Genomic DNA, 16,038 nt, shown 5'->3' with positions numbered 1-16,038 from the left:
CCTGGCCAGCACCACCACTCCCTTCTGCGAGGTGTCCGCATGCAGAAATAGGTCCCAGCCGCCCTTCCTCTCAACAGTCACGGCTACGGTCTCATAGTGGGCGCAGCGCAGCAGACTTTTCATGGCCTGCACGGCGCACCTGCATGCAGAGCAAAGCCCAGGTCACACTGGCAGCCCGGCCCTGCCTCCAGGTGCAGCGCAGAGACAGGGCGAGCGGGATCGAGCACCTGACGTGGCTGGTGGGACGGGACTCATCCCGTTGGCATTCCCTCAAGAAGATATTTGCTTCCTGGTGGCTGAACTCTGCTGTGAAGACCATCTGCAAGAGCAGCGCCAGGAAGAGCTGGGGGAAAAACGCCTTCACCGCCTCTGGGCAGATGGGCTCCCGGATGATCTCACACAGTGCCCTCGTTGCCTGCAGAAAACACTCAGTCACACCTCTCACTCCCGAGCAGTCCCCGGCATGCTTCCACAGCCCTCCAGGTGGGAGGCTCGAGCACAGCCTTGGAGCATGGGAAGTGCAGCTGGAGGCCTCAGCCTGGCTGCCTGACCAGGGCCAGCGCCCGCAGGCTCTTGGGCCTCAGCTCCTGGTTGTACACAGTGAGCCTTCCTGCCTCAGCATGACCATCACCTCGGCAGGCTTCGTGTAGCGTGCACGCTCGGCCAGGCTCCCTGTCCCAGGCCGTGCTGCCTGCCCAGGTTTTGCAGGAGCCCTACTCCTGCCCCTCACCTTGCCCCCAACCCGACCCTGGCTTTCCAGCCTGCTGAGCGAGGTCGGCGGATGCAGGGACAGCGTCGGATGGAGATTTCCTGGGCATGGCCAGCCTGGCTGTTGGTGTGCAGAGAGGCCAGGCAGCACTTGGCAGCCCTGTGCACTGGCACAGTCGGAGGCCTGGCGCTGGCCATGTTGTAGCCATGGGCCCAGGAGAGGTCCCTGCTTGGGGGCACACGGGCAGCGGAGAGGGGGAGGGGGCCCAGGGAGGCAGGCACCAGCCTGGGGGCACGGGAGGCCTCGTCCCCTAACTCACGGCCAGCGGAAGGATGCAGTTGTTGTCCCTGTCGGAGCTGGACTGCTTGCGCAGTGGCCGCTCCTCCAGCAAGCTCAGCAGCTCCCGCAGCATGTCCGGCGCAAGCATCGGCTTATCCATCAGCACCTTCCACATGCTCACGGCAGTGCTGCAGGCCCAGAGCGCCTTGTCAGTGGCACTTCCTTGGCCGCAGCACCGTAGCCTGGGCCAGCCCTGGAGGTCCCCAGCTGTGTGCCAGCCCTGCCCCTGCCCACCCCCTCCTCCCTGGCAGCCCCAAGAGGGTCCTGCCCAGGCAGGCAGCACATGACCAAGCTGAAGCCCCTTGCGCGGCAGGGAGCGTGCAGAGCCGCTGCGCTCTGCGGCTCAAGGCAGGGACACTTGCTCAGCTCTGGCTCCTCAAGGCCTGCTTGAGGCACCAGGGCTGGGAAACGGTGGGCGAGACACAGGGCCCTGCCCCTCAGCCGTGTGCTGGCCATCTGCTTGCCTCTGGCCCTCTTTGGGCCCTTCTCCCCATGGCCAAGGAGCCACTGGAGCCCGTCCAGGCTGACGGGCCCCATACCTGTTGCACAGTGGCGAGCAGTACAGCAGGCTCACGGTCACCTCGCTGGGCTCCAAGCAGGCCAGCTGGCAAAGGGTCTTGTTTAGGGTGACCCGGGCCGACAGCTCCCTCACATACTTGACGTTCCTGTAGAGGCACCTTATGATGCGTGGCACCTGGAAGACACAAGGCGGACGGTGAGGCTGCTCCCAGAGAGCAGCCAATACCCCAGCTCCCACTCACTTCTCCTTCCCTCTCCACCACTCCCACCGCTCCTTGCTGCCTTCCAAGGGGCTCCGCTGCCCACGAACACTGGCTCTCGGCGGGGAAACAGCGCCCCAGAGGGTCGAGCCCCACGCACGCCAGCCCCAGGCTCCTTACATCTTCCAGCACAGAGAAAGCGTCCAGCAGGAACATGGTCAGCATGTGGGAAGCCACCTCCGTATTGTAGGTGCTGCAGTTCCTCATGCCCTCGATGGCTGTGACAATGACGTCTGTCCTTTCGGAAGGCTGCAGGTTTTTCACAAACAGCTGGGGCAGAAAGGACCCAGGAGAGAAGAAATGTCACGCTGCGGGCCGCACTACTGCTGCTTAGCTAAGCAGTGGATGTGGCTCTGGAGAGAGGTGCAGGGCAGTGCTGGCACCGTGGCCCAGGAGAGCCAGGAGCACGCGCTGTGCTGGGTAGCAGCAGCATGGGGCATGTGGCCAGAGGGCCACCAGGGCAAGGCAGGATGCTCGGGAGCAGGCTCACAGTGCACTGGCTCTGCAGGCAACCCTAGCTTGCCGGTGGCCAGCAGGCTGCAGCTGCTGCTGGGACTCTTGGAGCCAAGCCTCTGGCTAGTCCCCCCGCTCAGGGACAGCGGGAGACACAGCAGTGAGAGCAGGGCTGCTACCAGGCAGCAACCAGTACTCTAGGTGCCACTCAGAGCTGCTTCCTTCTCCACCACCACCTCTGCATCAACCCCAAGGCCCCCTCAGCCCCACTCGTTAGGCATCCCTTTGCTCATCCACGTCTCCTCAGGACCCCATGGCCAACAGTCCCAGCAAGGGAAGTGCTCCTCACCCTCATGATCACGCTCATGTTGCTCGTCCACGAAAGGCAGAGCTCATTGTCGGCTTCCCTCTCCTTCTGGGGCTCCACATACTCTGGATCATCCTGCAGCATCGCCCGGCCTGAACAGCAGCAGAAAGACACAGCGGTCAGCAGGAGTCATGCAGAGCTGCAGCTGGCAGACTCATGGCATCAGAGAGAAACCAGCCTGGCAGAGACAAAGGGCATGCCAGGAATGGATGGGGAGCAGGATTCCCAGGGAGGGTCGGGGCCTATTCCAGGGCAGAGAAGGGCAACTGCTTCAAAGGGTACCAAAAGCCTCACGGGCTTTCCGGTGCGAAGCCCGACACAAGCCGTAGCCTCTGAGCAGGGGCTGCTGAGCGTTTTCCAGACCAGTGGTATCCAGGACAGGTACTAACAGCCCACTCCCCTGCTCCTACATCAGCCGCGCCTCCTGCTCCTTTGCCTCACTGAGCAGAGGGGCCGAGGCAGTGCGATGCCTTCCCCGGCCTTGCCAGCGTGGCCGCGCGCAGAAGCACACAGCCCAGCACAGCTTCTCTTACGTTTTCGCTGCACGACGAATCTGAAGAGGCAATGAAGAGCATCCAAGGCCCCACCCTTGGTCTCCGCGTCCTCGTAAGCACAGCAAAGGATGAGACAGCCCACCAGCTGTCCCAGCATCGGCACGGGGATCTTCCCATAGCAGGCAGGGCTCTCATCCACTCCTCCAAAGGGATGCCACACCTGGGCAAGGCGGGTGGGACAGGTAGAAGGGCTGACGGGAGGCAGTCGCCACCAAAGCCCTGAAGCCAAGACTCTGCCCAGGCATGGATCCCAGCGGAGCCAAAGCTCTCGAGGGCCCTGCAGGCCTTGCCTCCCAAAGCAGCAGCCCAGCAAAGGCAGCACTGCCAGGCTGCGGCTCACATCATGCTCCGCGCGCACTGCTCCCCTGCACAGGGCTGGGGGCACAGCTGGCTCCTGCGACAAAGGGACTGCAGAGAAAAGCCCATGGAGAGAGGGCCAAAGAGCTTTGCTTCAGGGCAGAGCCTTGCTCAGTGCCTTAACCTGTGCCCACGCTTCCCTCCGAGGGACCCCCTGAGCTGCACTGTGCTCTGGGCTGCTGCAAAGGGCCAAAGCGGGGGCTGCACGGTGCTTGGCTCCTTACCTCCAGCGAGGAATAGTTGGCCAGCAACTTGCTCAGCCTCCCAATCCTCCCCATGGCCCTCTCACGCACAGCTGCTCTCTCCGTCTTGGTGAAGGGCAGCAGCATCTGCAAGGAGAAAGGCTACTGCTCTGCCCGGGGAGCTGACGCCCACTCCAGCAGAAGCAGCTCTGCTAAGCGCCTGCCTGCAGTCCTACAGTGCACCAAGGCTTCCTCGGAGCTAGAGCCAAGCCTGGAATGGCCTTCCTGCCCCTACAGGCCCCAGCCTGCAAGGCCCACCTTGCCCTCAGGCAGCCAGCCACACCTAAGCCCCCTCCCAGCCTCTGCTCCTGGCCATGCACATGGCCCCGGGTGCCCTCTTCAGGATGGCAGGCCTTTCAGGCCACACCTTCCCTAGGGGTCTGCAGTGGGCAGCCTGGCCTCCGGCCTCCTGGCATGGCAGAAGAACCAAGCTTCCGGGCTCGGCTCCCCTTGCAGCACGGGCAGCTCCCAGTGGGTCTCTGCCCCATTCCGATCTGGCAAGGAAAGCACAAGGCACGCGGAGGCAGGGGGGCAGCAGCACCAGCTGCCATCAGTGCAGTGCCTAGAGAAGAAGGGTGCCATTCCTCCCACTGCTTTGGTGCAAGGAGAGCTTTGGGGGCAGAGGTGGCCCAGGAGTGCTCATGGGGGCAAGGTGTTCCCAAGAGCCTGGAGGATGTTTGGGGTGGGAAGGGACTTGGGCTGTAGCCAGGGGGCACTGGGCTCACAGAAGAGCCCAGTGGGGAACCTCCGCTCACCCAAGCGAGAAACGCCCCCTGCCTGCAGCGTGCTGCCTGTACATGGCACTCGGGGGGGGAATGTCCACTCGAGGGTGTCACTTCCCTCTGGGCTGAGGAACAGGCCCAATGCAGCCCACTCTTTGCAAATGCCACACCTGCAAGATCTTCTGCAGCTCCAGGAGGCTGGAAGTGGCCGACTTGAGCACCAGCACCTCCAACATGTTGTCCATGGCATCGAGGGTCTGCAAGGAGGACAGGGGGTTGTGGCATTCCTTCCCCACTGCCTCTGACCCACAGCAGACTCAGTTGAACCCCTGCTGCCCAGCGAGGACACCCGCTGCCCTGCACGGGCCAACGAGAGGCCTCAGGGCAGGAGACCTGCTGTGCACGGACCAGCCCCTGGGCACTGCCCATGGCCCAGCCCACGGGAAGGGCATGAAGGCAGGAGGGTGGGAAAACAAAGCTGAGATCCTGCCCAGCCTTGGAGCTGACAGTCACCTCTCAGCACAGCGGAGCCAGGGGCAAGCCCAGAGGGGCTGGCGGGCTCCCTGTAGCTCACCCAGCACCTACCTTGGAGTAGAGGGACATGTCCACGGTCTCCATGTCTTCTCTTGGAGGAAGCAAGAAGACACTCTTGAAGCAGGCATGGAGAAGGCTGCTCTTTTTGCCCTCCAGAACCGGCTCCACTGCACTGCAAAGAGAGAGCGAGAGAGAGAGAGAGATGCCTGTTGGACACTGGTGCTGGGAGCAGTGCCTGGATGCCCTGGGGAGGTGGCTGTGGGCCGCTGGGGCAGGAGTCCCCCGGCTGCTGCAGAGAGCACGTGAGGGAGCCCTGCAGGGAGGCACCTCCTCCCTCCATGAACTGGCCCAGGGCCAGAGGAGAGCCCAGGCAGCTAGGCCTCCCCCCTTCTCTACCACCTGCCTCCCCTTCTGCACCACAAGCCAAGGGGCCCTGGGGAGCTGCAGCAGGCAACCCTCTGCCCTCCCATCTGCCCTACTGACAAGCCTGGGCCAGGGGAGAGCAGAAGCGCAGCAGACAGCACCGCCAGCCTCCTCCCACCATGGTGCACACCTCCCAGCCAGGGACGGTGCCATCAGGTGCACATGCTGTGCACATGCTGTGCACAGGTCCTGGCCAAACCAGGGGCTCTGCTAGCTACCTCATTGCCGTGATAGCAAGCATGGCTTGCTGGCGCACTGCTGTGCCCAGGCGCTCCAAGGGCTCCTCTTCCAGCAGCACCTGCACAGCACAACCGGCAGTCAGCGCGGCAACTGCCATCACCCAGCACCAGCAGACCCAGGGCCCAGCTGGCCTTGCCCCTGTCCTCACACCTGCTGCCTCTCCCCTCACCTCGATATGCTCGGCCAGCTCGTGTCGGCAGCAGAACACCTCCAGGCCCCAGGACAAGGTCTTGGCGCTGCTGCCTCCACAGAGGGTGCCGATGGACGCTAGAAACTTCAGCTTCTGCGCCTCTTGCTGACAGACGGGGAAGAGAGACAGAGTGAGCGCGAGAGGGGACAGGAAAGGCCAGCAGGACCAGAGCAGCCAGGGGGCTGCAGTGCTGGGCGGGACCCCGGACGGCAGCAGCTCTGCACAGCCAGCACCTCCCCAGCAGCCTGCCAGCAGACATGGGCGGACCCGCAGGGAGACCCAGGCACAGCCCCCATGGAAACGGCTGCACTTACCTGTTCTCGGCCACCCACAAAGGCCTGGATGAAGTCCAAGGCTTCCTCATCCTCTCTGGACAGCTCGGACCAGCTGCTGATGGAAAACCTTGCACCTGAGAAAGGAAGAGAGCCGGGAGCACTGCAGAGATGGAGGGCAGGCAGCAGAGAGCCGCGCAGTGAGCTCTGCCCGCCGGCCAGCCATGGGCCTGCTCCCGGGCACGCAGTCTCCCCCAGGCTGCTCAAGGCTGCACGGTGCCCAGCACATGAGCTGCCCTGCTGCAGCCAGCCAGGCAGGGCAAACCTCAACTGCACCAGGCTGGGGAACGTGCTGCCAGACGGGCAGCATCCCTCCTCCTGCCACGGAGCTGCCGCTCGCTGCCCGTCCCAGGCAGCAGGAGCTGCGTCCATCTGCGCTCTCCCTCCTGGGCGCATGCTGTGCTGGGGCCAGCTCCCAAGCCCCGAGCGGGCCCTGGCATCCGGGCACCGCTGTGCCACCACCCCGGGCACCCCAACACCACGTGCTGGGGAGATGGGAGCCCGGCGCAGAGCAGGGTGCGCTCCCCGGCCCTCACCCCAGCCCGGCCCAGCCCCACGGGGGCTCACTCACCTCTCCGCCACGCCTGGGACTCGAACCCCTCCAAGGGCCTCGAGGCAGAGCTGCTCTCCTCGGCAACCCTGTCCTGCTCCTGGGATGCCCGGCGCGGGCAGCCGTACTCCTGCTCCCAGGCCACCCGCGGGCGGCTGGGGGGTCTCTCCGCCATCCTGCGGCACGGAGCAGAGGCAGGAGGGGGACACTTGTTTAATGCAGAGCTGGGGAGGGTCCCCACGGGGGTGGGGGCAGCGCAGTCAAAGGTCCCCGCGCCCGTCCCGGCCCTGGAGCCAGCTCTCCTGCGCCTCAGCCCCTGCCGCAAGGTCCTGCCCCCGCCACGGCCGAGGGCCCCCGCAGCCCCGTGGCACTGCCGAGCCCGGCCCCGTCGCTCTCACCCGCAGCAGGAGCTGGCAAGGCCTCGGCAAACGCCTCGACTCCGCGGGGCTGCCGGGGCGGCAGGGAAAGACGCGGCTGCGCTCGGGGGCTCCTCCTCGAGCTCCACGCGCTCCTGCCCTCTCCCGTCGCCGTCCGCCCAGACACTGCCCGCACCTGACAGCGCCGCCGGTGTCACAACGGGGGGGGTCACAATGGCCCCGCCGGGGGCGGCTCTGAGGTCACCTCTGCTGCGCGAGCTGCTCCAGCAGCAGCAGCCGGTGCCGCCAGGGGCTCCAGGGCCGCAGCGCGGCCGCCCCGGGCAGGAGGGAGCTGGGGCAGGGCAGGGCGAGGCAGCTCGAGGGGCCGCGCGCGGCTCCGCATGGCCAGCTCCCTCCTCTTTCATCCCCGGCTGCCCACGCCTGGCCGCACTCACCTGCTCACCACTAACCACCAGCACCACCTCAAAACCTGACCCCACCGTACCTCTTGCCCCAATCCCCTCCTCTCATCCCTCACCCCAAACTCTAACCCTCCAGCCACAACCCAGACCTCCAACCCCTTTCCCTAACTCTTGCTCCAGCCCTCACCGGCATCTCCAACCCTCAGCCCTAGACAACAAATGCTAGCCGTCACCCCAGCCCTCACCCCTGCCATAGCCCACTCCCCCACAAAGCTAGCCAACGCTCACAGCAAGCACCAGAAACCCGCAGCACAACCACCAAACCTCGCCCCACGCCTCACCCAACCCCTCACCCCATGCAGCCAGCTCTCGTCCCCAGCCCTGCCCTCAACACCAGCCCCCAAGCACCAACCCCAGGGAGATGCCCGAACCCCCACTGCCAGCCCCAACCCCTTCTCCCGCCCGGCACCTGGCCCCTTCTCTGCACGGCACAGGTTATTGGCCTTGCCAGTTCTGCTGGCACCCGGGGCCGTGGCCGGGCTCCCAAGTGGGCAGAAAACCACACGGACGTCGGGCAAAGAGCTGGTGAGCAGCCTGGACTGCTTCAGGCTGGAGCACATTGTACGGTGTAGAAATTATGCCCTCCACTCCTGCAAGTAGGAGGATGTTGGCCCGTTCAGCTGGCACGGTTGGAGCTGGAAAAGGATGCCTGCCCGTTGTCTAAAAGAAATTGTTGTAAAACCTAAAACCTTTTCCCTGTGTTTTACAAAAGCAAAACAGCTAACCTCGTGTGAACTCAAGGAGCAATTTCTCTGGGAGGACTGTATGAAAACTGAGGGGTTTTTTCTGTTTGTTTTGAGGAGAAAAGCACTCTTTCTTTTCCAAACCCTTGAGTTGGTGTTCTTTGACCTTCATACGTGAGTCGATTTCAGCCTAGAAGGCTCTTTTCCCACCGGTAGGTGTTGATGTTGACAGAGGCACCGCTGTGCTTTCTAGTGTGGCATGCTAGCACCTATTCCAAGAAGTGGAACTCTCTCTGCTTATTGCGTTGTGGCCAAGCAATACATCCGCACAATGGAAGAAGGTTGAGGGCAGAAGCCTGGCTGTGACTGACCACAGGTGTTGCCAAGAAAGCTGGATGAATCTCAGCACAAAGGGCGCCACAGGCTGGCCTTTGTTTTAAGGCATGCCCTGGACTCCTGCAAGCACCTGAAGGCTGGAAGTCCATCCTTCCAGGAGCAGAAACGATGAGCAGTAGAGGGAATGTGCTGCGCAGGTGAGCTGCAGCTGGTGCAGCAAGCATTGCTGGTTTGAAGCGGTGGCTTGCTCCTTTGCCCTTTCCCAGAGAAATGCAATCTGATAATGGATGACATCTGTAAGAACAAAGAACTGCAAAGGTGGAGTTCTTCCCGTGGAGTCCAGTGGACTTTCCACCTACCGTGTCGAGCTCAATGCAATGGGGGAGGAGAAAGATGCAATGGATGAGAGAAAGGACAGCAATGCAAGAGTGACTCTTCTCTCTTAGAATACTTCTAAGTGGGGATTGGATTTGTGGGAAGTCTGAAGTTGGCTACGTAAGTGACACCCTCCCACCATGGGAAGTGTCAGAGAAGGACATTGTATCTGATTTAGCTTCAGCTTAGTCTCAGGGCCTAAAGTAGATGAAGCCTGCGGGCCTCAAGGCCGAACTGTGAATGAACTTGAGAAACATTGCTGGCAATGTAGCTGCAAAACCATTTATGACCAGCTACTAAGGCTACAAAAGGGGCTAATGAGGATGTAAAATAGGATGCAGGAGACAAGATGGGATGCACGTGGGTTGGGGTTGACCTTGGAGGAGATAAGGGCCTGGGCTGTAGGCCAGGAGCTGTCCGAAGGAGAGAGAGAGCAGTCAGAAGGGGAGAGACCAGTGACTCAGAAAAGAAGACTGGAGGAGACTGTCACTGGCAGGTGGGGAAATAAGACTGCAAAGGGTCTGATTAGCCCAGAATGTCTTTGTTCAGGGTCCCTGCGTGGAGGCAGCCAGCTCGAGCTGTTACTTCCTGTACTGTCATTTATTCTTGTAATTCATGTCAAAGAAATAATTAATTCTGCTCCTATATGTGCATGAGACTCTGCTCCTCGGAAACCTAGGGTGGGGCCATGTCTACAACAGGAAGTCCCCTAGATGAGGGGTTTGTGTCAGTAGCTGCACAAATTCCTTTGAAAACACTGTCAAGGTCCTGGAGAATCACCAATCACAGGACGGCTGAGGTTGGAATGGACCTCTGGAGATCATCTAGTCCAACCCCCCTGCTCAAGCAGGGTCCTCCAGAGCACATTGCCCAGGACCCCACCCAGAGGGCTTTTGAGTATCTCCAGGGAAGGAGACTGCACAGCCTCTCTGGGCAACCTGTGCCAGTGCTCCGTCACCCTCCCAGCCCAGAAGTTTTTCCTCCTGTGCACATGGAACTGCCTGTGGTTCAGTTTGTGCCCGTTGCCTCTTGTCCTGTCACTGGGCTCTACTGAGATCCCCTCTCAGTCTTGTCTTCTCCAGGCTCTACAGGCCGAGCTCTCGCAGCCTTTCTTCACAGGAGACATGCTGCAGTCCCCTCATCGTCTTTGTAGCCCTCCGCCGGACTCTCTCCAGTAGGGCCATGTCTCTCTTGTACCCTCTTTCCAGCAGGTCAACCCCCAGCCTGTCCTGGGCCATGGAGTTCTTCCTCCCTAGGTGCAGGACCCTGCACTTGCCTTTGTTGAACTTGAGAAGGTTCCTCTCTGCCCATGAGGTTGTGATTAAGCAAGGTTGTGGCTCTTTTTCTGGATGGTGGACGGGTGGGATGGCAGTAGGACAAGGAGTCATGAGGGGAGGAAGGGGAATTCCATTAACTTCTGCACCTGGGTTAGGTTCTTGGGAGGGTTATTATTGTGGGAAGTGAGGACATATGCAGCGTGAGTGCCCAAGCTGTGCACGAATTCAGCCACAGTCAGGGGTGAATCCTCCTTCGGGAGAAAATCAAGATGTAGGCCGAACTGATGAATGACTAGTTGAGGAGGAATATCCTTGTGCTTGTATTCGATGTGTATGTATGTTTTTGGATGCAATCCCTTTGGCTAGTCAGGGCTGCATAACCAGGAAAGTTGCTGGAAAGCAAGTAACCTTTCTAGTGGCTACAGGGGCTACTTTATCTCTCAAGCCATGGAGCTCAATGACAGTCCTTCCGAGATGGGTGTGTTATAAAGGTCCGCAGGCATTCACCACTAAGGCAGAGTCAGACTCTTATACGATCGTTTGTTTCAGCTGGAGCTGGGTGCCTCCAAAGAGGGACCCAGAACAAAGACATTCTGGGCTAATTATACTCCTTCCAGTCTTATTTCGCCGCCTGCCAGTGACAGTCTCTTCCAGTCTTCTTTCCTGAGTTGCTGGTCTCTTTCCTTGTAAATAGATTGTGTCTACATCCCAGGACGGTTGCTGTGTTCCTGCTTCAAAGTGCCTTATCTTATCCGGAGGCTAACCGTGACCTCTGTCCATTGTGTTCTGTATGTTGGAGGGCTGATTCTGGCTGCTTCTGCAGTTGTTGCGTCAGCAGCAGCCCACAGGTTCGGTAAAAGCTTCGGCCTGCAGGCTTCAGGGCATTATTTTAAATAAAATAATTACTTATTTAAATGATTTTACAGCATAGAAACAGCTCGAAGTGGGTGCCTCTGGAGAAGGACACCGGACAAAGAAATTCTGGGGTAATTAGACCCCTTACAGTTTTATTTTCCCACCGGCCAGTGAAGGCCTCCTCCAATCTTCTTTACTGAGTCAGTGGTCTCTCCCCTTCTGATTGGTGTCTCTCTCCTTCTGACAGCTCCTGGCCTACAGCCCAGGCTGGATGCCATGTCCTTGTTTCTCCCAGGCCCTTATCTCCTCCAAGGTCAAGCCCAACCCACGTGCATCCCATCTTGTCTCCTGCAGTCTACTTTGTAGCCTCATGAGCTAGTTTTGTATCTTTGTCAGCTAGTTTTAACTGGTTTGGCAGTTACAGCACTGGCAAGGTCACATCCTTCGCAAAGTTTCTGGAGTTCAAGGACAGTTCAGCCTTGAGGCCTGCAGGCTTCATCTACTTTAGGCACTGATGCTAAGCAAGAGTGAGACTTATGCGAAGCGGAAGCTAAATCGGCTACAATTTCCTTCTCCAACAGTCCTCCCTTGGTTTCTATGAGCACACCTGCTGGATACATATATTGGGGTAGAGTATTTGTGCACATCATAGAGGAGAATGTGAGGCACTTTTTCTCCCTTTTTTTTTTTTTTGTGAAGTTTACCTTAGACTAAATAATCTAATGAAAAGGCGCCCAGGTGTTGCTGGGTTGTTAAGAAAGCCTTACTGCACGGATTTGGTTTGGAGACTCAAGAACTGAGATGCAGCTGTGCTTTTGCAGCCGGGCACTAATTCGTGAAGCACAAAGTATAGGCATTCCTCTTTTTCGATTGTAATCCCGTTCCCAATAGTGCGTTATGACAAACAAGAAGTTACGTTACCATTTTTAGTTATTGAAGGCAGAACACTGAAGGAGATAAGCCCGCCTTAACTAGGATAATCCTTCTGTTAAGCAAACATGAAGATGGTACTGCTCTTTTGGAAGTTTTTCTGCAGCTCTTGAAAAAGCAGGTATCTCCCTAAGAGAGAGCATCTCGAAGATGTACACAATATGCTAAACATTTCTCTCTCCTCAGAGTTTCTGGATTCCCCTGTCTCTAGTCACTGTGAATACTGTCCACCCTCCCAAGCTGATCCGCTTGCCTGGGGGCTCCTTACTCCTGGGGGCCTTCTTGGACAAAGGAGACATTCTCTCTGCATACGTCCTACATTGCCACAGAAATAACATTCCGGTCCCTCACTGTCTGCCCGTCTTCTCCTGTCCCCTTCTCGTCCTTGCCCTTGGCATTGCCCTAGCCTTCCTCGGGCCTCCTCTGTCTCTTCCTCTACCCCTTCCTCTAATTTGCAAGTTCCGTGCTGAAGCTGCTGCTAAGAGATTAGCCTCTTCTTGGTTTTCCTTTTTCCGTTCCTTTGCTTGCTTCCCTTGCTGTTTCTCCTCTCGCCCGTCATAGACCAATACTGCCACGCTTAAAATCCTTTGTGAAGTTTCTCCTTGCCACCCTGGCATGTGCTCCTTCAACTCTTTTGGGCTATCCGGAGCGGCCTGATGGACAAAGACACTAATGGCTAGTGCATCATTCCAATTCTGGAAAGTCCTTCCCCCATAGTTCAACAAGGCTTGCCCTAGTCGTCCCCCAAAATCCCTGGCCTCTTTGTCCAAGCTCTGTCTACGCTCCTGCACTCTAGTCCAATCCACTCCTAGTTTGCTACATGCTCTAATAGCTTCTACCAAGTTCCGGAGTCCTGTCTGGCAAGCGACTCTGTCCCCTGCGTTATTGTAATCCCAATTTGGATCGTTTGCTGGCTAACGATTTGTGTTTCCCCCAGTCTGTTGTACAAACTTTGCCTCTTTATTAACTATTTTATCATCTCGCTCGTTTGGTCAGAACAACTCTCTCAAGAGCACTTGGGTATCCCGCCAGTTTGGTCAGAACAACTCTCTCAAGAGTACTTGGGTATCCCGCCAGTTTGGATTATACCCAGTGCATATCTATTAGAAAACAGCTGAGCGCTCCTTTCCGCATCCTCCCTCAACCTGGGCATTTTGCTTGCCCACAATGCTCAGTCACTCGGACTCCAGGGTTGGCTAGTAAATACATGCAGTACCACGTGAGGGGGGTTAGCTCCCCCCCCCCCGCCCCCGCTGCACTCGCTTGTAGTGTTGCTGCATTAGGTAAAACATTAGCAACCATAGGATGGAGGCCTGCCACGGGAGGAGGGGAAGTCTGAGTAAGAGGAGGAGAGGGACAGATAGACAGATCTTCAGGAGGCGCCACCGGAGGAGTGTAAGGCGGAGCAGTAGCTCCTGGGGCGTTATTTGGGACACCTATATCTGCTGCAGCAAGAGTAGTTTTACAGAGGGTGCCGTTTGTCCTCCTTGGATCTCGCCGGTCCCACATCCAATTATCCCCACACATACCAATAATCCATTCAGTGAGGCTTTTCATCTTCCAATATAAGCTGTAGCAGAGCTCATTTCTTAGAATCGAAGGATCCTTCCTTGGGTTAACCCCCACATTAATTGTAAGATGGACAATCATCCTGACATAAAGGGACAGCTAACTAGCTAGGGATCGATTTGACTGTAACGGCTTTTTTCTCCTTTTTGTTCCTTTTCCTTTTCTAAATTTGGATGTTTGGAGCCAAGAGGGTGCAATGGTGGTTGGCTACACTGCCATCTGGGGTGCCAAAGTGCTGTGGAAACACTTTGATCCTAGGTTTCCAAGAAGCAGAGCCTCACGCACATCTAGCAGCAAAATTTTATTTCTTGAAATGATGGTGCAGCATAGTAACTGCTGGAGCTGGGTGCCTCCAGGGAGGGACCTTGAACAAAGGAATTCTGGCCTAATTAGACCCTTTACAGTTTTATTTCCCACCTGCCAGGGAAGGTCTCCCCCAATCTTCTTTACTGAGTCTTCTTTACTCTCCTTCTGGTTGGTCTTGGCCTTCAGCCCACACTGGTTGCCATGTCCTTGTTTCCCACAGTCCCTTATCTCCTCCGAGGTCAACCCCAACCCACGTGCATCCCATCTTGTCCCCTGCAGTCTACTTTTTAGCCCCATGAGCGAGCTGTGTATCTTTATTAGCTGCTTTTAATGGGTTTGGCCGTTACATGCTCAGCAATGATTCTGGAGTTCATGGACGGTTCGGCCTTGAGGCCTGCATGCGCAGGGTAGGCAGTGGCGATAGAGACAGAGCTGCATGTCATACCCCAGCTCTGCCCTTCCACCTGAGATGCAAGCCCTGAAGACAGCAGGGGCCTGCTCTTGCCCTGCGGTGACTGGAGAGGGCAGGGGAGGCCAAAGCTTTTCTCCCCCTTTCCCTTGGCTATTGTGGGCCAGCAGAGCAGTTGACGCTTTGCAGCAAAACCAAAGTGTGTCAGGCCGCTCTACGCTGGCCTGGCATATTGGAACGAGTGGACACCCCGTCCCCCCCAGGACAAGCCAGATTCATGCAGGCAGCAAGTTTTGCCCCTTGCCTTTGGCTCCCTAAAAAAAGAACACTCACTCCGGCTGAGGAAACGGGGCTGTATCTTTGCGGGAAGCCCAACAAAGCCATGAAGCGGTAGCACAACAGGGGCTGTGCTTGAGGAGTCGAGCTGTCCTGGGGCTGCGGGAGATGCCAGCAATGAGCCAGACCTTCCAGCACACTTGCGTGTGTGTGTCCGTGGTGTGCAGCACCATGGCATTGGCACAGCTGCGTCAGCTCTGCTCAAACAGAGTCACGTCCTGGCGGGAGGGTGCCACCTCGCCCATGCTCTCGGGAGCCAGGGACACAGTGCTCCGAGGTGGAATCTTGATGTTCTCCTTGGCACCCTCAGGTTCATGATGGTCTGTGACACCAGGCAACGGACTAAAGGTTCCGCATCATTTTCCAGGGGCTGGAGGGCTGCGAGAGAAAGGCACCGAGCTGAGAACAGACTCCCACCTTTGCAGAGATCCCAGGAATCCCCCCCCAGGCAGGGCCAGCCCCACTCAGCTCTTCCCATGCGGAGGAGGCAGCAGGTAGGACAAATGGATCAGCTGGCACTTGCAGGTCGGCCAAGCCCCAGATGCGCCCCAAATACCCCCTGCTCTCCCCCACATAGGGACACAGAGCCTTCCTCACCTGGGGCAGGCCAGTGAACTGCAGCTCACTTCCCAGCCTCCTCCCTCCTCCCTGCCAGGGCTGCCTGACACAGCGCTGCTCTCACTCACCAGTGCACAGCTCCTGCACCTTCTCCTTCCTCCGCTTCTTCACTTGCTGCCCGATGAGCCCTAGGCAAACACCTCCGCTCACCCCTCATACTCCCCAGCAAGCCCCCAGCAGCACAGCTCCCATCTGGCCTTGCCAGCTTGGCCATGCAGCCTGCTCCCCTTGGGCAAGGCTGGCCCCAGCCCCGTCCCCACGGTGCAGGACCCAGGGACGGTGGGAGGGACTGAAGACCCTCCTGTGTGCCCGTCTGGGTGGGCAGGCATGGCCCTGGGCTTGTGGCTCACCAATGAACCTCACAGCTGCCTCCCGCAAGGATGCGTCCGGGTTCTCCAGGTAAGGCAGGCTCTGGCGCAGGTGTTGCTCCGTTCTGCTCCTGTCCCTCAGCAGCTGCAGACAGCACAAGGACAGGGGGTTGGCACCGAGCCTCCCCAGAAGGCCAGGCCTGTCCCTCCTCCCAGCTCCGGCCTCCTCTTCCTTCCTGTCCACGCCTCCCAGCTAGAAGCTGGCTGGTAGCCAGGTTCAGAGGGAGCAGAGGGCAGAGCGGGGCCTGCGGGTGCTGAGATCCCCGCCATGCTTCTGCCAAGGCCCAGCCAGGCCAGGGGCCCCTTCAGCACCCCAGCGGGCACTTAGAGTAGAGGGCTCTGGGCTG

General features: G+C 58.7%; 1 protein-coding gene across 1 annotated transcript in view; it reads right to left on the bottom strand.

Annotated features, from left to right (window-relative positions):
* Positions 1-16,038, bottom strand: part of LOC138061242 (maestro heat-like repeat-containing protein family member 7) — a 170,034-nt gene that overhangs the window by 24,538 nt on the left and 129,458 nt on the right. Inside the window, exon 3 of the mRNA XM_068910241.1 lies at positions 6,813-6,967. Within this exon, the coding sequence (XP_068766342.1) occupies positions 6,813-6,966 (154 nt within the window). The 5' untranslated portion in view covers position 6,967. The remainder of the gene's footprint in view (positions 1-6,812; positions 6,968-16,038) is intronic.

The sequence above is a fragment of the Struthio camelus genome, chromosome 16, assembly GCF_040807025.1.
Source record: "Struthio camelus isolate bStrCam1 chromosome 16, bStrCam1.hap1, whole genome shotgun sequence".
In the NCBI taxonomy this organism is placed as follows: Eukaryota; Metazoa; Chordata; class Aves; order Struthioniformes; family Struthionidae; genus Struthio; species Struthio camelus.
This window is presented reverse-complemented; position numbering and strand designations above follow the sequence as displayed.